This window comes from Trachemys scripta, chromosome 10, assembly GCF_013100865.1.
Source record: "Trachemys scripta elegans isolate TJP31775 chromosome 10, CAS_Tse_1.0, whole genome shotgun sequence".
Taxonomy (NCBI): domain Eukaryota; kingdom Metazoa; phylum Chordata; order Testudines; family Emydidae; genus Trachemys; species Trachemys scripta.
The window spans coordinates 22148769-22174128 of NC_048307.1; the positions used below are offsets into that span (position 1 = coordinate 22148769).

At 43.5% G+C, this 25360-nt stretch overlaps 1 protein-coding gene across 1 annotated transcript; it reads right to left on the bottom strand.

The window, feature by feature from the left end:
- Nucleotides 1-14: 14 nt before the first annotated feature.
- On the bottom strand, nucleotides 15-22479 carry PLA2G10 (phospholipase A2 group X). The gene is made up of 4 exons (XM_034784038.1): nucleotides 22345-22479; nucleotides 17501-17666; nucleotides 4537-4643; nucleotides 15-225 (listed from the first exon to the last, which is right to left on the bottom strand). The coding sequence occupies exons 1-4, from the start codon at nucleotides 22397-22399 to the stop codon at nucleotides 80-82; spliced, it is 474 nt and encodes a 157-aa protein (XP_034639929.1). The 5' UTR covers nucleotides 22400-22479; the 3' UTR covers nucleotides 15-79.
- Nucleotides 22480-25360: the final 2881 nt, after the last annotated feature.

Sequence of the window (25360 nt, forward strand, 5' to 3'; positions counted from 1 at the left end):
TTTGATAGAAAGTTTATTTTTTAAATTCAAAAGCACGTACAGATTTTTATAAATATTAGAGTAGTGTCCTCCTGTCTCATCAAAACTTACATTTTGGGTGATTGTTACCACATACAAAATCTGGCCAGAAAATGTACCTTGGGTAATAAGGGGCTTTAGCCAAACACTTGGCAGCTTTGCGGTCACATTCACACATTATTTTTTGACATTTGTCTTCTAGTGAATCTGGAAAAGAAAATGAAAACAAAGTACAAATGGTTCTTAAAGTAATTAAAGAATATCAATTGGTAACAATAAGCAGTAAATGTAGTAGTTGGAAAATTGTCCTGAATGATATTTCCTGTATAAATTGTAACATAATTTTTATAACAAGCCTTTTACTTTAACCAACTGTGATTTTTCCTCCTCTACTGTTCTTTACATATTTTGAAATTTTTGCTGTACTTGGTTAATAGTAAACCAGAATTCTCCCAAATTACTGGGCTAGACTGAACCTAGATGATGATGATGATGATACCTCCCAGCAGATGGAGATAGTGGGAGGAGAGAGGAGGGGATTTGTGAGCAATCCCATCTGCAGAGCTCATTTTAGCTGAGAAATTAATTTTGCTAATTGTGTTGGGAGGAGCAAACCCTCAGTGAGGAGTTAATCCTCTTATGCTTATGGAGGGATTTTATTACTTTTAGCTCCTCTTCAGAAAAGAGTAATGGTAATTGTTTTGTATCCTCCTCTGCTCTAGTCAGAGAGAAGTCTCTTCATTCTCTGTATGTGTTTAACACCCTTTTAAAAGATGCAACATTAAAAGTTAGACTTATGTACTATAAAATTGAGTTGCAAAGGTGTTAAGACTTCTACAGTAAACTTAACTCACTCATTTTACAACATGACTTGTTAAATAGGCTGTTAACATAGTGTGTAAGGTGCAATTTAACCTTACAAAAAGTTAATTTCTGTGCCTTTCACAAAGGTTTTGTTTGTAACTGTCATGTTGCAGTAACAGGGTCTTTATTTCTCCAACTCTGGGGTATTTGATCAAGTATTTGTAGTAGAGAGCAAGTACAACAGTCTTGGAGGACCCACTTATATCAAGTGCCTTCTGACACTGTTAAACCAAAGTTGAATTGAGAAGTGTAGAGTGGATCTTTAACTCTGCCCCTGAATCACTCCAAGGTGTTGGCACAGTAACAGCCCAGTCTTGTGGAGCATGGTTAAGATCTAGTCCATGCTATGATATTGAACTGTGCTTGAAACATAACCATGTTAGATCTGTAGAATAGACAAGGTCTTAAATGAGAAGAATGCAGAACAGCACTCTCCCTTTCCCTCCTCCACCCCAAATTGTCTCCTTTCTGGCATGTCAGGCACCTTAAATTTAATATTTTGCATCTCACGAGCATGCAGTTAACTTATTTTGGCTGTTACTAGCAGGCTACCTTTAGACTAGAGTAGGAAAACAATGTTTTTTTTTTTTTTTTTTAAATGGTTAAAATGCGCTGGTTAACATTTTTAATCCTAGTGTAGAAATGGTTTAAAACTTTTTTTTAAAAAAAGTGATCACAAGCACTAATTGGCTAATGCACTATTTTAAATTTATCTTAAACATGACCGATTGTCATAATCTAGACATGTCCCCCAATGCAGTATTACATGCATTTAAATATGCTAGACTAAAACTAATTGCAAATGCACCTGAGCAAAACAAATTTTTAAGTTCAAAATGTGCCTTTTCTATTGACTAAATGTCATATTTGTAAGAAGGAGTAAGTGGCAGTAAGAAACCTACTGGCGAGACATCTTCCTGTTTCATATCAGTGTCCATATTTTTGTGTGGTGCCAACAGTAATTGCTTTCTAGATGGCTTCAGGGTTTTTGCTCCCAGGGTTTACCTCTGCAGTGGCAATACAGTTGGAACTACAATTACAGGTGAGTAACTTTTTGTCTTAAAATTTGTCAAATACTACAGCATGTTGTGTTTGCCCAGTTTTATGTAATCTTGTAATGAAAAACTTAGTTTAAGCAGGTAGAATTAAACTTGCTGAGACCACTAATACTAAGTTTACAACTTTTGTGGGCTTAATCCTTCCTTCTTTTTGTAAACTTAATCACAGAATAATCTTTTCAGCTTCTGTTTTGCTTTACTATTATGTGCACAGTTATAAAAATAGGGGGTCAGGTGACCAAATGAAAGGTCGAAAGCTAAAAGATAGGTACAAGTTACTGAGTCTGGACAGGGATATGAAACAAAAATTACTATCTGTTAACTTCCCGTCTCCATAGTGTGTATACTTGGTATTAGAAAGGTCTCCTCCTTTTCCCAATCTTCATCTCTCGAAGCCAGAAACCAATTTTGTGACAAAATTTAGCTACGTGAATAGAAAACCATAATCTTCTGTAATCTACAGTGGGGACAGGTGTACGATAGCAAAGCATGCTTCCCTCTAGATGTATCAAATTAAGTTGATAACAATAATAATGGTAAGAATCAACACACATGCTCTTTTCAGTGATTGGAATTGCTATTAGCAAGTATAAAAACTTTGCGGGAGTCTTCAGGAAGGATTAATGACCTCCAAGATTAACTTCTTTAAATTAAATCATTTTCAAAGTAACTGCAATTAAGATATTCAGCAATAAACTAGGTAGAGATGGGGGGAGAGAGGACAGCAAAGATTTAACAAATGATACACAAAATAATTGTGGCTGTAGGAGTTATACAATACACACTACAGAATTACTGAAACAATTTATATTGTAATGTTTGGCTACTGTTGTAAAATTGAGAGAGAAGTTCTACAAAAAAATGTTTGGAGTGGGGAGGGAGGTTAAATCCTAAATACAGCAAAATCTTTCCACTCTGAATCTTATTGTATGCTGTCAATCTGAGTGAAGTCTTTCATTTCTAATTTCATTACTTTTGATTTAATTTGAGCAAAATTCTGTTCAACATAACTTGAGTTCCCATATTTCAATCTTTGTTTCTGTCTCTCCACTAAAGATATTTCTTGCAGCTGAAGGGAAATAACTTGACTTCCTTCCAAGAGAAGGAATCTTGAACAGTACTCATAATTCTATTCTGCCTCTTGTATGTTAAAGCTTACAGCTGAAACTCTGGTGCATTGAAAAAAAAATTGTTTAAGCAGCATTTTTGTTGAACATGCATATGAATCCCATGTAGTTCCTCTTTCACATTAGTTTTCCTTATCTGAATTTTAGGGCTCAATGAATTCCTATCCTGATATCCATGGGAGATTTTTCTGCAAGGGGCCTGATGAATTAATTTAGGAAATGAGTATGTGATCAATTTGACATACTGTAGCTATTGTATAACCAGATTGCTTTTCTTAATTTTACATGGTTTTTCCAGCTGGTCATGTCATTACTTAGCAATCCTCTTCCACCCTCCCATAGTTTGGCAAATGTATTGAAGTTTAAATCTTATGGAAGGTGCTGTGAGCAAGAAAATAATGACTCAAGGAATTCTGCAGTATAAATTTCCATGTACACCTCTACCCTGATACAACACGACCCGATATAACACAAATTCGGATGTAATGCAGTAAAGCAGCGCTCCGGGGGGTGGGGGGGGGGGCTGTGCACTCTGGCAGATCAAAGCAAGTTCAATATAACGCGGTTTCACCTATAATGCAATAAGAGTTTTTTGTTTTTGTTTTTTTGGCTCCCGAGGACAGCATTCTATCAGGGTAGAGGTGTATTTTCAAAAAGATAGGCCACAAAAAAACCCACTATGGGCATATTGCTCCCATATGTAAACCTCGTAATGTACTGCATTATTACATATATTAAAGCAGCGGTTCATAAATTCTAGCCATGACTAAGTGGAGCTTTTCCCATTAGGCTGCGGTGTGAAACATGTTGAGAACCCAGTGGCAAGGAAATGGGTAGCTGGGAGGAAAGGTGGCTTATGAAGGGCTTTTTTTCTTTTTCTTTTTCTTGTTTTTTTTGGGGGGGGGGAGAGGGAGAGGAGAATAGGCAAAGAACGGAAAAAGTTTAAGAATCACTGTCCTACAGTGCATAGAAATGATGATCATCCCAGATGTGCTTATGTCCATTTTGAATATTCAGATGTGGAGAAGCATTTCCTGCTATGTGTAAATTGTAAGATGCATTTGAAAGTACTTCAGTTTTCTGAGTCTGCTATTGGCAGTGGCTCTCTTGATGAAGATTCCATTTGTGACAATAGCAGTGTAACATAGTGTGGTTCTAGCAGCATGACGGAATGCAAATTGTATGTGATTAACTTTTTAAAGTTGCCTTGTATTACTGATGAGTTTTCTATGTACAGCATGTGATTCCCTCACTTTAAAGCTGTGGTTATTTTGAAACTCACTGAAGTTAAAACTTTAGAGATGAACAAATTTAGGAGCATTAGGAGTGTTAATAGAAATGGTGCAAAGAAAGAAGGGCCAAAAAGAAAGGAAGAAAGACAAAATAAGGAAGTTACAAGTGGCAGACTGGCATTGTGGTGTTCTTTCAGGGACCTCTGCCAGAAAGAGAATAGTTAATTAGTTACTCACCACACACAGCAGCATTGTCTTCACATTCCCAGTTATAGCTCTGTATCTTGGGCTTACAGCCTGCTTGCTCTGCCTTACTGTAGCAACAGTCATGCTTAAAGCAGCACCTGACAGCAATAAAAAGATGGATTTATGTTTATCTCACTATAATATTGTGTGGTCATAATGTTTGTAATGCTTTTGTTGGCACTTTTTTCCTATTAACACAGTACACGCTCACTATAACAAACCTGTTGGGATCCATGCCTTTTTGTTATAGCCAGGGGTTTGTTATAGCGAAAGGACAGTCAAAAGGAATGAAACTGCTGGAGTAAGTTAATGAAGTCGCGTTAGATAAAGGAGTTAGCTTAATTAATAAAATAATGATGATACCTAAGGTTAGGAGTTAGTCACAAAGGTGATTTTAGGTGACTTTTCCACCTTCAGCCATCCTAGAGAGAGTCAGGCTGTCAGCCCCTGCAGCAGCTGGGTTCCAGGCTGTCAGCCCCCACCTCAGCGGGGCTTTGGTTTCAGCCCTGGGAGGCTGGATGTGGGCCCGCTCCTTAGTTTCTGCCCTTGGGCTTAACGTGATGCTGAACAAAAATTGTGCATGCATGTGCAACATCTTTTTATATAAAAAAAAAAAAAAAGACTGTCCTGTAGTTGGGATCCAGGGACCAGGTCCGTTATAGCGGAAGGTTTGTAATAATGGCATTATAGCAAGGGTGTACTGTACATAGACTGTGCAACTACAAAACACTAAATGTCTCCATGAACAAATTCTTCTAGATCCAGTCAAGAGTCTTAATGAGAGAATAGATAAAATATAGCACTTAAACAACATTCTTTTGCCATGTTTATTCATATATCCTAAACCAGTATTGAAGAAAACTAGTAGAATATCTAAGATCCACAGTACCTAATCTAGCTGTGTGTGTGTACTTTTTTTGCTCTCAAATGATCCTATCAGGATATTTTGGCAGTATTCTCTAATCACAGTGACCTTTGTGTCTCCCAAGAAACTGCCCAGTGACAGGGCCCAATCACACTACAGCTACGTCCATGCTACACACCTCTTCTGGTAGCAGGTAGTGCATATATGTAGCTCCCCATCCAGCATCAGGGAGCTGGCAGAGCCTTGCCCCACTGCCAGAACTTTTTCCTGCAGTGCCAGGAAGGGCTTCAGCAGAGGGCAGGCAGCTGGAGGCTACATTGCTAGTTGTAGCAATGTATCTGGTGAGGCATGGCTTAGGCAAGTAGAGTAAAGACAAGTCTGAAGTGTGCAGGTATGTAGTGGAGTACGTATCCTACATGGCTCAGAGCCCCACACACTCCCTTCAGGTGTGCCTTTATTTGCCTAAGTTGTGCCTCACTGTCTCCATTGCTGTTTATACCTGGAGGGGATTACATGGGTATGTACACTACACACCATGAAAATAAGTGTGCAGTATAATAGTACACTGGCACAGTTGTCTGCCACAGTTAAGGGCATCCATTTTTGGTTTTTATTACTAATCAAGATAAGAAATGCAGTAAGATCTATTATGAAATAGTATTGTTTATTTAAAGACATTACTTAAGCTGTAACACTGTCCCTTAATTGTGGTAGAGAACCAAGCAATACCTGTAGAGTGTATGGCCCTACAGTGAACAGACATGACTACTGTATAATCCAGGGGTGGGCAAACTATGGCCCGCGGGTCGGATCCGGCCCCCCAGGGCTTTGGATCCAGCCTGCATGTGCCCTGCACCGCTCTCAGAAATGGCAAGCACCACGTCCCTGCAGCCCCCGGGCAGGGGGCTCTGTGCATTGCCCTTGCCTCCTGGCACCGCCCCCCGCAGCTCCCATTGGCTGGGAATGGGGAACCGCAGCCAATGAGCGCTTTGGGGGAGGTACCTGGAGGCGTGGCAAGGGCAGTGCACATGGAACCGTCCAACCCCCCTCCCCCAGGGGCTGCAGCGCTTCCTAGAGCGGCGCAGGGCCGGGGACAGGGCAGGCATGCAGGGAGTTTGCCCTGGCCCGGAGTGCGCCGCTGCCACCCTGGAGCCCAAACCCCTCCTGCACCCCAACTCCCTGCCCTGAGCCCCCTCGTACACTCAGGACCCCTCTTGCACCCCAACTCCCTTCCCTGAGCCCCCTCATACACCTCACACCCCTCTTCTGCCCCAATCCCTTGCTCTGAGCCCCTTCCTGCACACCGCACTCCCTCCCACACTCCAACCCCCTGCCCCAGCCCTGCCCCACCAAGACGTGGCCCTCGGCCCAAAAAGTTGCCCACCCCTGGTATAATCAGAATAAAAGCAGAATTGTTGCTTAATTGGGATTTATTGGGACGGCACTGATGAATTAAGTTAAGTGTCATTTAATGAGTGAAATTGAATTGCTAATGTAGAAAAAATTTGGGGGTAACTCAAAGTGACTCACCTTTCCTGTTTTGTTTTGTTTTTTGTTTTTTTAAAAGCCTTCATAATTAGCACAGCTAATATAGAAAAGCTATATAGGAAAGCGTATTTTATTGTAAAATTGCTAGCATTTCATAGACTTTCTTGATTCTTGAGCCAGAGTCACTACTCTGGCAACTACCTTTGACAACTGGGGACATTTTGGGGGGATCTGGAATTAGGGGGCTGTAGGCTCTGCTACAAACTCTGGAGTCTGAACTATGCAATAGTTACTGATACACTCTTTTTGCTCAGATGGAGAGTAGGATGTGTTAGTGAGCCCTTTTTCCTCAGTGATGACATCTGGTCTCGTCTGGTGACAAACAAATATAGTATTGCAGTGCGTATATGATTTTTTTAGATTGTCATGTTTCACTTTTTAGGATCTGGACCTACAAAGATTTAAAAAGTAGTGCTTTGACTCGCAGCACTATCAAGAATTTATTTTTATCTTGATTTCACAAATTGCTGCCAACAGTGAATAAACAAGTGATTTTTATCTTTCTTTTCTTTTCTTTTGCTAAAATTTGTTAAACTAATACTTGGCAGCTCGACATGACCTTTCATCTAAAGATTGCAAAGTGCTTCACAAAGTTTCACAATGCTCCTGTGATGTAGGTAAATATAAGTATTTGACAGATAAAGAAACAAAGCACAGAAAAAATTGGTGACTTGTCCAAACTCCCTCAGCAGGACTGAGGTAGTCAGAATATAGCCCAGGAAGCCATGGTTCCCAGCACCATGTTCTAACTACTAGATTATGGTGCCTCACGGACTTAACATTTATTATGTTTATGGAAAAACAAACAGCCTTTGCCTAGCTGAAGTTGGGGAATTAATTTTTAATCCATTTGTGTTTCAAATGCTTAAATACAGAAGTGTGTTTAAGAATTGCTATGTCTTTCTTTTGATTTTTATGAAAGTAACATAGCTGTAGTGATGTGATCAAAACTTCAAGAAATAAAACAGGGAGAATAAGAACACAACTGCCCTTTGTGAAACCCAAGATTGCATAAAGGTCTTGTACTTTCTAATTGCTGTCCAAATTGAGAAGCTCTGTAAGGATGTCTTAAAAACCAAGATGAAAGAAGGCAAGTTGTGTACCCACTAAACCCATACCACAAATAGCTAGCCATATTTTATAAGCAGGAAGCTGGCTTGCCACCAGGGGCTCTTTATGGCATCTGAAAAAATATACACCAGAATGAAGGATTTGAGCTTACAGTGACCACAAGCAAAGATAATAGTCTTCCTTCCATCTGTATTCTTAATTTAGTAATTAAAGTAGCAATTACCTTCCACAAAATTGTCTACAAAATAAATGTCAGAAGTTGCATTCAAAAGCTTCAAATATCCAGACGGAGGATCATAAAATTTACTCCACGTAGTCAAGATTTCAGTACAACAAAGGAGTTTAAAATGGGATCTGTTTGTATATTCTAGCCCTAAAGAAATATTCAAAATAAAGTTCTGCTTTCCTGTTGGTTACAATACCATTTACTGTTAGGGTACCAACATCCCCAATTTGGGGTGCAACAGATAATGCAGAGGAGGGGAGTATCTTAGTAGATTCATATTCCCAATGATGATCTTTAGGAGGCATTTTGTAGGTGTTTACTTGGTACTATGGTTACTACCAAGTGTCGTTTAAGATGTTAACATCAGTATGGATCCCACTGTAACCACTCATGCTCACGTAACCAGATCTTATTTTTCATAGTGTCTTTGGGCCTATGCATGCTTGTGCTTATGTGCTTCCATACAAATCCAAGAGCAAGGAATTTTAATGAATCTGTAAACTTCCTGTAACAGGAGAATTGCTAATATATTTGCTATCTTTAAGAAAGAGGGGGTGGGGGGGAGTAATCCAGGCAACTACAGGCCTGTTAACTTGACCTCAATTATATGCAAGGTCTTGGAACAAATTTGGAAAGAAAAAGTAGTGAAGGACATAGAGGTGAATGGTTATTGGGGTAAAATACAATATGGCTCTTCAAAAGGTAGATTGTGCCAGACCAACCTGATCTCCTACTTTGAGAAAATAACTGCTTTTTTGTTTTTTTTTAGACATTAGATCTTCTGCATTTCCTTTATCTGGATTTCAGTAAGGTATTTGATACAGTTCCACATGGGGAAAATATTAATTAAATTGGAGAAGATGGGGATTAATATGAGAATTGAAAGGTGGATAGAAACTGGTTAAAGGGGAGACTTCAGTATGTCATACTGAAAGATGAACTGACAGGCTGGAGGGAGGTTACTAGTGGAGTTCCTCGGGGATGATCTGGGGGGCGGGGGGGGGGGGGAAGAGGGGCTCTTTTTATTATTGACCTTGCCACAAAAAGCAGGCATGTGCTAATAAAATTTGCAGATGACACAAAGTTGGGAGGTATTGTCAATATGGAGGAGGACCAGAATATCATACAAGAAAATCTGGATGACCTTGAAAACTGGAGTAATAGAAATGCAAGGTCATGCACTTTAGGACTAACAAACATTTTTGCTATAAGATGGGGATGGCAGTTGGAAGTGATGGAGGAGAAAGACTTTAGTGTGTTGGTTGATCACAGGATGACTGAGTTGCCAAGGTGATGTGGCCATGAAAAAGGCTCATGTAGTCCTAAGATGCATCACGTGAGGTATTTCCAGTAGACAGGGAAGTGTTAGTACCATTATACAAGGCACTGGTGAGACTTCATCTGGAATAGTGTGTGCAATTCTGGTCTCATCTTTTAAGATGAATTCAAACTGGAACAGGTGCAGAGAACGGCTACTAGGATTATCCGAGGAATGGAAAACCTACCTTATGAGAGGCGACTCAATGAGGTTGGCTTGTTTCTTCTTCTTCTTCATCATCATCATCATCATGTTCCCATTACGCCTCTGGTGTTTAGGGCAGCGACAAAGCTCCTCCAAGGATGAGCACTGTCATTGCCAGGAGGCACTGAAGATGAATTGGCCATGTTCTTCGGATGGAAACTGATTCCATCACTAGGATAGCAATAAGATGGACACTTGAAGGCAAGCGAAAATGAGGCTGCCCAAAAACAACATAGTGAAGAGCTGTGGAAACCAAGCTGAAAATTCTGGGGCACAGCTGGGGAACCATTGAAAGACTTACCAGAAACAGACAGGAGTGGCTTGTGTAGCCTAACCAAAAGAAGGCTGAGGGCAGATATGATTGCTCTCTATAAATACCAGGGAGAGAGAGGATTCATTTAAGTTAAGCACCACTGTGGACACAAGAATAAATGGCTATAATCTGGCCATCAAGTTTACTGTTGAAATTAGGCCAAGTTTTCGAACCATTGGAGGAGTAAAGTTCTGGAACAGCCTTCCAATTGGAGCAATGGGGGCAAAAAACAAGTGGCTTCAAGACCGAGTTTGATAAGTGTATGGAGGGGGTGGTATGAGGAGAAGGCCTACAATCGCATGTAGCTTACGTGCCACTGCTAGCAGCAACCATCTCCAATAGCTGGTGATGAGACCCTAGATGGGGAGGACTCTGAGTTACTACAGAGCATTCTTTCCCAGGTGTCTGGCTGATGTCTTGTCCACATGCTCACAGTCTAACTGATTCCCATATTTGAGATTGGGAAGGAATTTTCCCCTGGTCAGATTGGCAGAGACCATCTGCAGCATGCGGCACACAGGTCACTTGCAGGTTTAAACTAGTGTAAATGGCAAATTCTATGTAACTTGAAGTTTTTAAATCATGATTTGATTACTTCAGTAACTCAGCCAGAGGTTAGGGGTCTATTACAGGAGTGAGTGGACTACAATATGCAGGAGGTCAAGCTAGATCAGGGGAGGGAAACTACGGCCCACAGGCCGGATCTGGCCCATCAAGGCTTTCAATCTGGCCTGTGGAATTGCCAGCGTCATGGCTCAGCAGAGCTAAGGCAGGCTTCCTGGCCCTGCGCTGCTCCCGGAAGCAGCTGGCACCATGTCCCTGTGGCCCCTGGGAGGCGGGGGGAAAGAGGGCTCTGTGTGCTGCCCTCGCCTGCAGGCACCGCAGCCCGCAGCTCCCATTGGCCAGGAACAGGGAACCACAGCCAATGGGAGCTTCGGGGTTGGTACCCACAGGCGAGGGCAGCACACAGCAGAGCTGCCTGCCCCATCCCACCCCCAGGAGCCACTGCCAGACATGCTGGCCACTTCCAGGAGTGGCGTGGGACCAGGGCAGGCAGGGAGTCTGTCTTAGCCCTGCTGCACACAGTTGCCATCCTGGAGCTGCTGGAGGTAAGCAATACTGGGCTGGAGCCTGCACCCCGAATTCCTCCTGCACCCAAACCCCCTGCTCTGAGCCGCCTAACCCCCTGTCCTGAACCCCTCCTGCACCTCATACCCTTCCTGCACCCCAATCCCTTGCCCTGAGCCCCTTCCTGCACACTGCACCCCCTACCCCAGCCCTACATTCAGGGTCCTGCATACTATTTCCCCACCCAGATGTGGCCCTTGGACCAAAACGTTTGCTGCCCACCTCCGGGCTAGATGATGATGATCCCTTCTGACCTTTAAAGTTTAAGCCATAAAGAGTGGGTCAGCCACAAACCTTCCTTAGCTCCCTTGCAATTCCTTAGCTACATGAGCTTTGACTTTAAAAAGCAGGAATGGCATGTGGGTTAGAGAATCCACACTGACCACAGCATCTCTAAGAATCACAATTACTGTAGGGTAAGTAACCATACTTTCTTTTTCAAGTATGTGTGTGACACATGGCCAGAAAGTGTTAAACATCCTGTAAAATAAATAACCCTCAAAAGATGTGGGGAGATAATGTTTGTATTTTTTGTGTAATTACATATGTATGAGTAGGGTCAACAATGTAATCAACAGTCCCTGTCTATGCTGTATTCTGATTGTTCTTTTGATCTCTGAACTTCCCAGCATTGAAATGAATTGTAAACATCAGATATCTAGGTATTCATCTCTCTTTGAAACATACTGTGAATCAGGGGTGGGCAAATTTTTTGGCCTGAGGGCCACATTGGGGTTCTGAAACTGTATGGAGGGCTGGGTAGGAAAGGCTGTGCCTCCCGAAAAAGCCTGCCCCCCTCAGAATCCCTGACCCATCCAACCCCCCCACGCCTTGTCCCCTGACTACCCCCTTCTGGGACCCCTGCCCCTAACGGCTCCCCGGGACCCCAACCCTCCCTGTCTCCTGACTGCCCCGACCCCTGTCCACGACTCCTCCCCCTGACAGGCCCCCTGGGACTCCCACCCCTATCCAACCGCCCCCTGCCCCTTATCTAACCCTTACCCCCTTACCATGCCACTCAGCGCACCAGGACTGGCAGCCGCGCCGCCTGGCCAGAGCCAGCAACGCTGCTGCACAGTCTAGAGCACCAGGGCAGGCCGGCGGCTCTCACAGATAGCAGGGGAGGGGCCAAGGGCTAGCCTCCATGGCCGGGAGCTCAAGGGCCGGGCAGGATGGTCCCATGGGCCAGATGTGGCCCGTGAGCCCTAGTTTGCCCACCTCTGCTATGAATGGTGGAGGAACAAGCTAATGGTTTTAATTCTATAGCTAAGTACCGGTGATGGACCTCCTTCAAAGTTATCCTAATTATCTTTTGTTCGTGGAGGAACTCTCAACTTGTCCAAGAGCACATGAAATTCTATAAAAGATCCTTGGGTACTGATTCTGTCATCTTAAGATCTGCTTAATCTGCTTAAGCTTCATCAGGAGAAGTCTGAGTTGCAAGACTGAGGTCCCAGTTATGCTGGTACGCCCTGAATATGATATTTGGATGTTGGACTATAACCTATGAACTATTTCTGAAAGAACTCTTTGCAACTACAAAGCTCACCATCTGCTATGAATCTGCACCTCAATGAATTGAACTCATGTCTATGTTTATTGATCTTTTAACCATACTCTTGTTTTTTAATAAATTTTAGTTGTTAAAAATTGGCTGTAACATGTATTTGGGTAAGATCTGGAATATTCAATAACCTGGGAGGTAATGTGTCCGATCCTTTGGGATTGGTAGACCCTTTTCTTTTATATGATGAAATAAGATTTTCGGATATCATCATATTTGACTTGGATACCTGGAGGGAGGCCTGAGGCTGGAACACTTCAAGAGAACGGTGTTTGGATTTCTGCGTAACCAGTAAGGTAATAAAGAAGCTGTTTTATGCTGGCTTGGTAAATCTAAATATTGGAATATCCACCAGCTTTGGGGGGTTTGGCTGCCCCGTTCTTTGCAGTTCACCCTGAGTGACCACAGCTGGCCCCACTGGGACCCTGGTCGCATTGTGTCTGTGGATCCTGCTGTAGGTGACTGACGAGCAGTACCCTCACCAGATGGTGAGAGTGAGGAATCTTGGCTGTAGCTGTCAAACAGGGATTGAGGTACTGCTTTTTGAACTCTGTATTTGTTCTGGCTGCCATATCAAGTGCACAGTGTTCCACAAAGGTCAGTGACTTGCTGCATATGGCTGCCTTACTGATCTCGGAGAGATCAGTATATTTCTAACGCAGGCTGAAGAAGTCACCTGGGCCCTGGTATAGCATTCCTTAACACTTTGGGGAGAGGCTTTCCCGTCAACTGATAGCAGATTCACAGTGCATTTCCACTGCTTTGAGATATTCTGGGGCTAGATGACATGGCATTTCTGCACACCAGGTATATGGGCACAAAGACCAAGGTAGAAGTGCTGAAAGATGTCATCTTTGTAATAAAGCAGGGCCCTGGACACACATGAAGCTTCTTTACTGATGAGTGCAGCTGAGGGAAAACTACGCATAGAGTAATAGACTGCTTCACAGGGAATTCTGAGAACACTTTAGGGATGAATCTAGGGTGCAGTTTAATCACCACTTTGTCATCATGGAAGGATATATGTTGCTGTCCTGCCAGGAGAGCTTTCAGTTCTCACTCTCCATGTTGGCGTGATGGCTATGAGAAATACTTGTAATGGTGAAGTGGTATAACAACCATTACATTAACTGTTTGAATTGAGGCTCCATGAACTGTAGAACAACATCAAGCTTCTGTGTGGGAGCAGGGTCTCTAACCATAGAGCAGGTATGGAGAAGGCTCTTGAAGAATCTCAATACCATGGAATGTGAAAAGATTGACTATGACTGTATTAGGTGTGGCATGCTGATATTGCTGCCAGATGGACTTTAGCTCCATCTAAAAGGCTAGCCTGCTTGCTTCAGCAGCAGTGTGTGCAGTCCAGAATCTTTGGTATTGGGGCCTCTACTAGATTCACATTGAGTTCACACTGACTTGCCTGAATGGAAAGTCTTTTTCCACTTCAAGAATTAAGGTTTCCTAGTGGAGGGTTTGACTGTGTAAAACAGTCTCTTGGACCTCTAGGAAGTAATTTCTAGCAGTCCTGCTCAACCAGCTGACATCTAGGCCATGGGTCAGCAACCTGTGGCACGCGAGCTGATTTTCAGTGGCACTCTGCTGCCGGCCTGGGATTCCGTCTGTAAATGGCTTTCCGTTTTTTGCAGTGCACTGTGCAATCTTGTAACTTCCTTCTGTAGCTTTGGCGGTAACACCCGATCTAATTTCAGTTGCTGATGACTTGACATGCAGGAGACCAGGCTAAATAAGCTGGTGGTCCCGTCCGGCCCTGGACTCTCTGGCTTATCTGGCCCCCATCACTGCAGTAGCTGAGCAATTCACTATTTTTAAGACACTTACTCTCCTGGCAGCCATGCAGGGCAGGGCAGTTCCCATTGTACAGAGGGAAAACTAAGGCACAAAGGAGACATCCACACTGATAAAAAACTCGCCGCACCAAGTCTCAGCCTGGGTCAGCTGACTCAGGCTTGCAGGGCTAAAATTAGCAATATAGATTGAATGCAAGACCTTTTCTGGGATCTCGGAGGCTAAGCATCTACATCACTCTTTTCAGCCCTGCGAGCCAGAGCCAGCTGCTGCCCATTTATTGCAGCACAGACATATCCAAACAGACTGAGTGACTGGCCCAAGGTCTCACAGGAAGCCTGTAGCAGAGGAAGGCAGGGGTGATGAGTTGTATGGGCCCGTGGTGCCTGGGCTCCAGGAATATTCAGGGTCCGGGGGCCCAGCTCCACCAGTGTTCAGAGAGGTTAACAACTGATCACTCAGAAGCTGGTGTGCAGCTTAAAGTATCCAAATATGTGCCAGACATTGAAAACTCAGCAAGGAAAAGCACAGGCAAGGATCACACTAAACTGATAAGATCTGCATTTTAATTTAATTTTAAATGAAGCTTCTTAAACATTTTAAAAATCTTAATTACTTTACATTCAATAATAGTTTAGTTACATAATATAGACTTATAGAAAGAGACCTTCTAAAAACGTTAAAATGTATTAATGGCACACAAAACCTTAAATTACAGTGAATAAATGAAGACTTGGCACACCAATTCTGAAAGGCTGCCGACCCCTGATCTAGGCCATCAGAAGCGATAATTGGATCTGGGAGCAATATTTGACCATAGTTTTATGAAAACATCTGAACAGGTGGGAAGGCATATGGGGAAATGGCTGAGCATATGTCGGTCTGGTAGCCAAAATTGTCTCTGCCAGTAGTGGGCTATAATGATGATCCTAGCTTGGCTATCATCCTGGAGATCGGTGGGAAGATTTACTTTGGTGGTGTCAAGGACTGCTGTACAAGGCACCTAGAAGGGAGCCAGAGCTCATATCTTCTTTGGAGCAGAAATTCCTGCACTTGGCATTGTCTGCCATGGCAAACAGTCTATTGTGGGAGTTGTGTACCAATGGAATATCAGTTCCAGGCTGGATTTCTTCAGTGACTGCTGATGGCTGGTTGCCACATTCCTGTTCAGAAAGTCCACCAGGTTGTTGCTGACCTCTAGTAAGTGCAGAGCTATCTTAGTCGCTCCACGCTGACTGCACCATTTCCAGAACTCTAGCCTCCCCTGTAGAAAGGGGATGATGATGATGATGATGAAGTGCATCCTTGCCCACAGTGAATCAAGTACTCCCTGTGGACTGAATGGATGGTGATATGCAAATTGGAGCAGTGACCTAGTCTTGAGTTTGGAGTGATGGGATGATGAAGGCAAGCATTACCATCCTGAACCTGTGATGCTGTATATATTTGAGTCTGCTGAGGTCTATAGGCTGGTGCCCCCTTTATTTCCTCTAGATAAAGGACTCGCTCTAGGTACAACAAAGGATTTCCTTGTCTGGTACTCTGTGATAAAACTGGGTATGCAATCTCTGGTGTGTGGTGGTTGAGGGTATGCCTTTCAATAGAGTGGAAGAGCATAGATTCCCAAAGAGCATAGGGTCACTGTGGAATCTTTCAGTGACTATAAGTAGGGGGATCTCATAAAATTGCAGAGAAATCACACAATTTTTGCAGGTTGGTCGTGGCATAAATAGCATATTTCAAGGATGTGTTACACCCTTATTTCTGTGTTGCAGTGGCATGCCTTCAGACCTGCATGCCCAGGCAGCAGCTGCCACTATCTGCTTGGCTTTCAGAGCTGGGTGGCCCTAGACCATATTTCACAGGGGAAATCAGACTTCCCAGCTGTGAATTTGGTAATGCCTTATACTTAGGGGCCTCAGTCCATTTGCTGAACAGCTACCAACACTTGAAGGGTCAATTCCTAAGTTGTGGCTTCTACCTTGCAAGGGTATATCCCGAGATTTGGCATCTCAGTGCTCTTTGCATGATCATCATGATGGTCATAGACTTGGCTGCCATCATAAAAACTGGCTTTTTATGATGTCTTGGCTCCTCTGCTTTTGTGAGGAAGATTGGGCAGGAAGAATCTCTTTCTTTGCCTATTTGGCCCACTAACTAGAAGCCACCCTCAATTAGAGTGAGGCTGCTTGAATATACCTGATCCTTCCAAACACTATTCAAATAAAATCCAGTGTTGCATGCATAAGGTGTATGCACACCTAGAGTGGAATCCACACTGGCACACATATGTATAATTTATAAATACACTTTTTTTGATAACTTGGTCTGTTTGCACAACAGTTTTCCTTCATAGATTCCTTTTTTTTCCCCAGACACTAATAACAATCTAAAATGCAAACTTTTGGGGTTGAAACTTTCTATGCTTGGTCCCATACTTTTTTTTTTTTTTTTTTTTTCTGGAAAGAGTAAGAAATATCCTTCCAGCTCTTCATTACAAGAGGCAAGAAGGCTGCATTTTATCCTTGAGAACATTACCATCGTTTCTGATATACAGAACTCAAAAAGGGATGAGCTTTAAAACTTCCTCTGAGAAGATGGATTATAAAATGAAGCCTGTGACACTCAATCAAACAATAACAGTAGCAAAGAGGTGAACTCATCCTATAAAGCTAGTACAACTCATTGAGGTGAGTTCAACACCAAGCCTCATGTACAAATTTCAGTGCAATGGAATTTTAGCACTCTGTAGCTACACCTTGCCCACTGGGCCAGATACTACCCCCATTTATAAACCCCACTAGTGTTAAATAGGCTGTAAATCAGATAAGAATGTAGTCTATTTTATTCTCTCCCCTACCCTTCTTGTGGCAAACCCAGTATTTTGGTTAAATACAAATGTGTTCTCTTACCAGTCTACTTTATCCTTAGGCCAGCCTTGCCCTCCCAGACCACAATAGCATCCATAACGTAGATAAGCAAAAGGAGAGCGTCCTGTGCTGCATTTAATGGCTCCAGCTAATTCAAGGATTCCTCTTCGATTCCTAGAATGGGTTTTTCCCAAAGCACCTTTAGAATCTAAAGAAAAAACAAGACCCTTCACTCAGTATCTGAATAATCTTTGAGAATGTTCACTATATGCACTTATTTAAAGCTTCAGTTATTTGAAACTATTAATGTTGTCTTTACTCTGAGTGTTAGAGATTTTTAATGTTTAAATGCTGCTTTTTTTTACCATACTAAGAGCGCAGTAAAGTGGTAATCTCATGCTTCCTATAGAGGCCTTGTGTTAAGGTTTAGTGCTAAGACTATGGTCATCTGGGTTTAATTGCCAGCTCTGCCACAGACTTCCTGTGTGATGTTGGGCACTTAAGGCTTGCCGATACGAGTGGCAGGGTAGCAAGAGGTAGATTTACACCCCCATCTGGCACAAACAAAGTGTTCTCATAGATGAGCCCATACTGTCTTTGCCTCAGTTCCCTCCTGTTGTGGAGGATACGTTAACTGAATGTTTGTGAGGTGCTCAGATATAGGGTAAGAGGCCCAATATAAGAAACTAGATGGCAAGTGGCCAGTATCCAGACTATTTAGGCCTGATCTATGCTTAAAAATTAGGAAGGGTTTGGAGGGAACAGGAGGCCCCTGCTGGCAGGGAGCCTGGCCAGCACCTGAATGCTACTCTGCCTGCCAGAAGCCATGGCAGCTCCTCCTGGGGCTGTGGACTAACGAGAAGTCTTGATCCAGCAGGCTTTTGGGGGTGAAGGTGCAAGCTGGGCTGTTTCTGTCTGGCCTGGCAGGGAGCTGCAGTATGGGGGGAGCCAGTGCCACTGCTGGGACCCCTGGCAGGGGAGAAGTAGGACTAGATGTGGGGCAGAGAGGGTTTCTTTCCTGGGTTTCTAACTGTTCTAATAATTACCCTGAGCTAAGGACACAATTATAACTTGCAGTGTTACTACAATGGTATACATGCCCTGTACAAGACTCTTTCATAATCGTGTATAGTGTGCATATAGGTGTAAAAACACAGGGGTGAGTTAGTTCAGTGTAAGAAGACTAAAGTGAAATGTGTGGTGAGAATTCGTTGGGGATACCAGCTTGGCCCCCCAGCCTTTTGGGGAGGGCACTGATCCCAAAGGGCTGGCCCCCCCCTTATTTTTTATTGCAAAAATAGACCTCCACTACAATATGTCTAGATGTCATTAGGAACTTTTTTACATACCACTCAGTTATAAGTAACAAGAGCTGCATTGTTCACTGGACTAGAGTCCTCTGCATTCTTAAATAAAATTGGGTCATGTAGTGGGGAGGATATGTTGGCTTTAAATTCCATTGTATAATCTATGACAGATTATCTGTCATTATAACAGAAGTAATAGTGGTCATACTTAGACTTCAAAGGAAGACTATAAATGACCCTTAGCTGAGAGGATTGGAATAGAGTTTGACTGACAGTTATGACCTCAAGCACTGGGATGTTGGAATATAGGCAGTGCCCATTATAATTGAAGAGACAGAGCTAGAATGCTGGAACTGCAATCTCCAATTTACCAGGACTGTAATTATAAGATTTAACCTACCTAACTTGGCTTTTACCTATCCTGTATACAAGACAATTCATTTATTTGATTTACTAATACACTACAACACTTCCAAATCGGAGTAGTGCTGTAACCCAGTGTGCCAGGTTGCGACACCCAGATCAGGGAGCCAGCCCAAGGGACGTGAATTGCTGCTGCAGAGTGAAGCCGGTCCCACCTCCCTCCCTCCCCTGACCTCCTCTCTGCACCATGCTGCAATTAGGGTTGTGCTGGAGCAGAGGGTGCTGCTGCAGATGGTCTGTGCCCCTCAGCAGGGTGAGGTGGAGGAAGTGGCAGTAGAGTTCACCCACTGAACCAGAAGGTTTCATCAGCTACAGGAAAAAAAAAATTATCTACACTGGGTCTGAGGTGCATAACTTTATAAAATTGTGATGCATAACTAAAGAAATGTACAGGCAGGGGTGGCTCTATGTATTTTGCCGCCCCAAGCACAGCAGTCTGGCAGCCTTCGGCGGTGCGCCTGCGGGAGGTCTGCTGGTAACGCGGATTCAGCGGCATGCCTGTGGGAGGTCCGCTGGTCCCATGCTTTCAGCGTACCCGCCACCGAAACCGCAGGACCAGCAGACCTCCTGCAGGCAGCCTGACTGCCGCCCTCACGGTGGCAGGCCGCCCCCCCCCCCCCAGTGGCTTGCCGCCCCAGGCACATGCTTTGTGCGCTGGTGCCTGGAGCCGCCCCTGTGTACAGGAGCCCATTATAACACTGCCTATTCTTAAGACTGCTTGACACTTCCCACTATAAGACCCTGTCTTCAGTTCCTTACAACTTTTGCCAAATTTTAACCCTTTGGGCTGAAATTTTCCATATTGGGGTCACTCACACACAATTTTGTTTTAAACATTTGAACCACAATAGTTCAGCCACTTCAGAGATCAAGGCTATAGGAAAATATTGTTTTGCAATGTTTAAAAAAAATTCTGATTAACTTTTCTCTGAAAATCTCTGACCCCCTTGTTTTAGAGCAGGGATTAGTAATTTGGCAAGGGGGGGCCTTTATGTCAGGGATATGCCTTTTTACTTCCCTATGAAAATCTGTCCGAATTGGCCAAGTTATATACTTCTGGAAACTCTGTTTGTACATGCCTAGTAGAGACTTCATATGCTATCACTTCAATTTTTGGACAAGATTCAATGCATGCTTAGCTTAACCGCTCCTGGTACTGACCAGATTGTGAATGTGCTGTCTCCATAGAGTGACTGAGCATGCTACTCCAGCCTGAGGCTTCTGGAGAAGTTGAACCTTCTCTGTAATTGTTGCTCATGAGTGGGCTTGGCTGGGTGATGAGCACCATAACTGAGAGGAGAGAGCCTGTCTCTCCTATGCTCTCAATGCCCCCCCGCAGAAGCCCAGGCAGCATAAAGAAGGAAGCCATCTGACTTGAATGCAGAGGGGACAAGAGCCAGACTTGAGACTGGATGTGTGTGTGTGGGGGGGGGGGCAGGGGGGATTGGGACAAGGAGCCTAGTAGAACCTTCCAGTCCCATTGTGCATTTGCATTATGATAGTATATGATCATGTACTTAGACTCTTTTCCACAGGACCCCTGCCTCATTCAGGGCACAGGCTGGAGTCCATAATGTAGAGTCACGCTATAATGAAGGAGACTGGCTATAGCATCCCTGATTCATTTGTTGCAGAAATTGGAAGGGGTGTAGTGAATCAGGCAGGGGATTGCAGGAAGAGAAAGGACTATCTCATGGTTAAGGTAGTTAAATGCTTCTCCGGAGAATTGAATTTTCTATGCCTGCTTCTGCCACAGAGTTCCTAGGGCAGGAAAGTCACTCAAACTGAACTTCTCATAGGTGGTCATTAACACTGCTCCATATTTTGTGGGTGCCCTACTTGATTCCCTTGGTCTGCTTTGCAGAAGTTCTGAGCACTCAGTTGCAAGTGAAGTTAATGGGAGCTGTGCTTTGAACAACTGAAATGCTATATAATGCTAAGTATTTGGGAAAATCAGGTCCTAGATGTCTCAAGTGTGGAATCTAAACCCATTGATACTTTAGACCGCTCTCGCTCTCTCTGTCTCCATTCCCCATCATGAGGTGTTTGTGGAAAATAAAATCATTAATGTTTGTAAAACACTCATGCTATATTAAAGAGTACCACAGAAAACCCCAGGCTAAAAGTGAACATGGAATTATTAGAGCAGGGTTTGAATAGTGTGCAGTAAATTGAGCAATAAGGAGAAAATAAAATATTGAATAACCGTTAATTAAGTGACTACTGCTCCTTCTGGGCAATGAACATGGGAGGGGTCCTGTGGAAAAATAGTATGTAATTAAAGACTATATCATAATGTGCCCACATAAGGGGGCTGATTTAATGTCGTACAAGCAATCTTGATTCTGGCATTTCCTAATCTTTGAGTGTTTTGACTTTGCATCTTAATATTTTTAATAGTTTTATATATACTCCGTATGAGCTATGCACAAATGTGTAGGCTTGCAATATATATTTTGTCGGGATCTGCAATCTTTAGTTTAAAGTATTGTGTTATGTAAATCTTTTGCATATAGCACTGATGCTTTTTACAGTCTTTTGTATTTCTTTAAAAAAAAAACCTACGTTATATTTGCAACATTATGGTTACAATTAACCACCCAGAAGTCAAGAAACTGAAAAGCTGTGAATGCCAACTGTAACGTGTCCGCATTGCAAATATTCTCTCTGAAGTTGTAGATCATTTTTCAGTTACTGCTTGGACCATCCATTTCTCATTTGTCTGAATTATACGTTGCCCAAATACTTTCTACAAGTCCTTGAACTGGTTATTTCTTTTTGAAATAACACAAATTATCGTGCTTTACCCTCACCCCTTTCCTACCCCCAAAAAGCGGCTCCTCGTGGCCCAGAATAATATTTGAAAGTGTCAAGCGATTATAACAGCGCAACCCCCAGTGTACGTAGGAACCCGTCCAGCACAGGATTTGTTGAATTCAACAGAATACAGCCTCGCTCTGGGCTGGGGCGCTGCCTAGAGGAGCCTGTAGAACTGTAATAAGACCGAAGTGATTTCTCCCACTCTCCCCCTGAACTTTTCATTCTGGCTTCCCTCTCTCCGCTCTGCGGGGATCCCTCTAACTTGTACAAATGGGCCCCAGGCAGCTCCCCCTGTGTTCGGTGCAGTTAAAGCTGCCCCACAGTTTCTCCACTCACCCGGCGGAAGCAGGAGCAGCAGAGGCAGCAACAACGCCAGGTGCCGGAGTCCCATGAGGAACGCCGCGGAGTCGCGCCGGTGGCCGGCAGCCGGTGGTGAGTCGCTGCGCTTCTGTCTCCCTGGCGCTCAGCCTGCGTGCCTGGCTCGCGGTCCCTGCAGCGCTGCTGCGCACAGAGAGCGGTGGGTGGGTGAGAACAGCATCTGCTGCCTATAAAGGGTTGCCCTCAGTCTGCCCCCTGTTCTTCACGTCCCCGGGGCGCAGCGCGGGAGGGAGGCCATGCCTCGCTGCCTATCTCGCCCTTGGGGAGGGGCGCCGGCTGCTGCTGCGAGATTCAAGGAAAAGACTTGTGCTGGTACCATTCACTTGGGTAGCAAGAGAACTGAGCCTGAGCTCCATGGCCAGACTGTCGGCTCCTAGAGCCCTGCTCCTGAGGGACAGTCCGCTCTTGCAGCTGTAGTGTAGCATGGCATTGTTTCTGGAGACTTACTATTCATCGTCACTGTAATAATTCCACAAATGCACCAAGTAAACCCCCCAGGACAAGAGCATAAAATCTTGTCAGTATCACAAAATGCAGGGGACAAATATTAAAACCGCTACATGCATCAATTCTGTGTGCTGTCAGATACTCTGCTCTCTGCTGTAGGCTCCTACTTATTCTCACTCACTCTCCAGCCACCAAAAGGATTTGGGGTTGAGGAAGAATAGGGATTTTAAGGAACCGAGTCTATTCTTCTATTATTTATTGTGGCACTGCCTAAAGTCCACAAACAGAGATTAGAATCCATTTATACTCCGCACTCTACAAAGCAAGAGTGCAAAGAGAGTCCCTTCCCGAGAGAGCTAGCAATCTAGGGTTTAGACAGTATGCAACAGGTGAACATGTTCCAAAAGCAGTTCCAGATTCATAATTTAAGGCAGAAGGGTCCATTACAACCATCTAATCTGACCACTTCCATAATAGACTTCACTTAGTGATGGCTGTAGAACTGTAATAAGACCGAAGTGATTTCTCCCACTCTCCCCCTGAACTTTTCACTCTGGCTTCCCTCTCTCAGCTCTGCGGGGATCCCTCTAACTTGTTTCAGACCAATGGGCCCCAGGCAGCTCCCCCTGTTTTGAGCTATAACATATATTTTAGAAAGACTTCAAGTGGTAGTGAATCCTCCAGTCCCTAGGTAATTATCTTCACTGTTAAAAATGTGCAACTTATTTCTAGCCTGAATTTGTCTAGTTTCAGCTTTCAACCACTCAATCACACTATGATTTTTCTGCGAGATTAAAGAGCAATCTATTAGAAATCTCCCCCTCCCTCCCCCCCAACAGGTACTTGTAGGCTGATCAAGTCATCCCCCTAACCTTTTCTTGAATAGACCAGATTGACTTTCATAAATTTCTCACTACAAGGCATGTTTTCTCAGACCTCAAATCATTCTTGTGTCTCTTTTCTAAACCCTTTCCAATTTTTCATTCTTTTTCAAGTGTGGACACCAGAATGGGATTCAGTATTCCAATTCAATTGTAAAAAAAAAAAACAAAAACAAAAAAAAAAACCAAACCTGTTAATGCAGAGTTCAGGTTGCTTGGTGATGTCATTCCTTTGCACACATATACCTTTACTCTGCCAACCCTACAGCTGCTGAAATATATGAACTCTTCACTGCTTTTTGCAATCACTCACTCTCACCCATAGGATTTAATCTAACACTATTAAAGGACAAAAAGGGGGGGAAAAGTTGCCCACACTTCCCGCTACTCTCTTTGAGCAATGCCTAAATTTGCACACAGATTTTTCTCAAATAACCAATCCAAGGCTTGCCTCCTACCTGTCCTCATTTCCCAACCTCTCTGTAGCTGCACCCCTCTCCTCCCTGTCCCCTCCCCCTGTTCTTCCCACCCCTGTCCTCTGGCTCCTCCCCACAGGATATAAGGCATTTTGGTTAGATTAGCTGCAGACTATTCTGCTGAGTTCACAGTAAGCCTCACCCATAAAAAAAAAATCATGTTGTAATTGAGAACTTGGATGAAGCAACATGAATTATTAAATCTTTATCTTCCAGGTGTCCAAAAGTTTGGACTAGAAATGTCAGTGGCAATGTGTTCACCAAGGGCAATGGTATTGGCACATTCCCATGAACTACCCAGGCAATCATAAAGTGGCTGCATAGAAACTCTCACTTTTATTTGTTCTTTATTGCTGCATTCATACTGTAATCCTTCCAGACTACATGTCTAAGCAAGCAAAGCCGTGAACATATTCTTAAATATCATTCCCAATTTGGGTCCATCAAAGATTTAGTGGGTGTCATGCTCTACCTGGGGTAAAACTCAACAGATGGAGACCATTTTGACCTTCATTGCATCAATAGTTAGATCTCTAGCTCTGTGCAAAAATCCCCACCTAGAAACGTTTGGGGAAAAGCTGGTGAAGTTTTTTCTTCAGAATTTATATGTTCACAGCCTCTATCTCAAATTACCCCAAATAAGCTGTGACACACTCAGATATTCTGTGGATCAGAAAAAGAAGAAAGATACATAACCCAACACTGACCATAGCACAGTGTGTTGCTTAGGTCTGGCCTACACTAAAGACGTATATCAATATAAATTAACTATGTTGTTCGGGGTGTGAAAAATCCACACCACTGAGCAATGTAGTTATACTAGCCTAACCCCCTGCCAGTGCGATGTGGGCAGGAGAACTTCTCTCACCAAGATAGTCCACCTTCCCAAGAGGCAGAAGTTAACAACCCTGACGGGAGAGTTGTCTCCCATCAGTGTAGAGCATCTTCATTAAAATGCCACAGTGGCACAGTTCCACTGATGCAGCTGCCCCAATGCAGCATTTTAAGTGTAGACTTGCCCTTAAGCTCTTCAGAACAGGGACCATCTTTCTCTGTGTTTGGAAAGCACCTCACACCTTTTGGGTGTTGCTGCAATATAAACAATATTTTAAAATAAATTATACACCACCTGTAATTATGATAGGTCTAGGCCTCTATTTCTTTGCAACA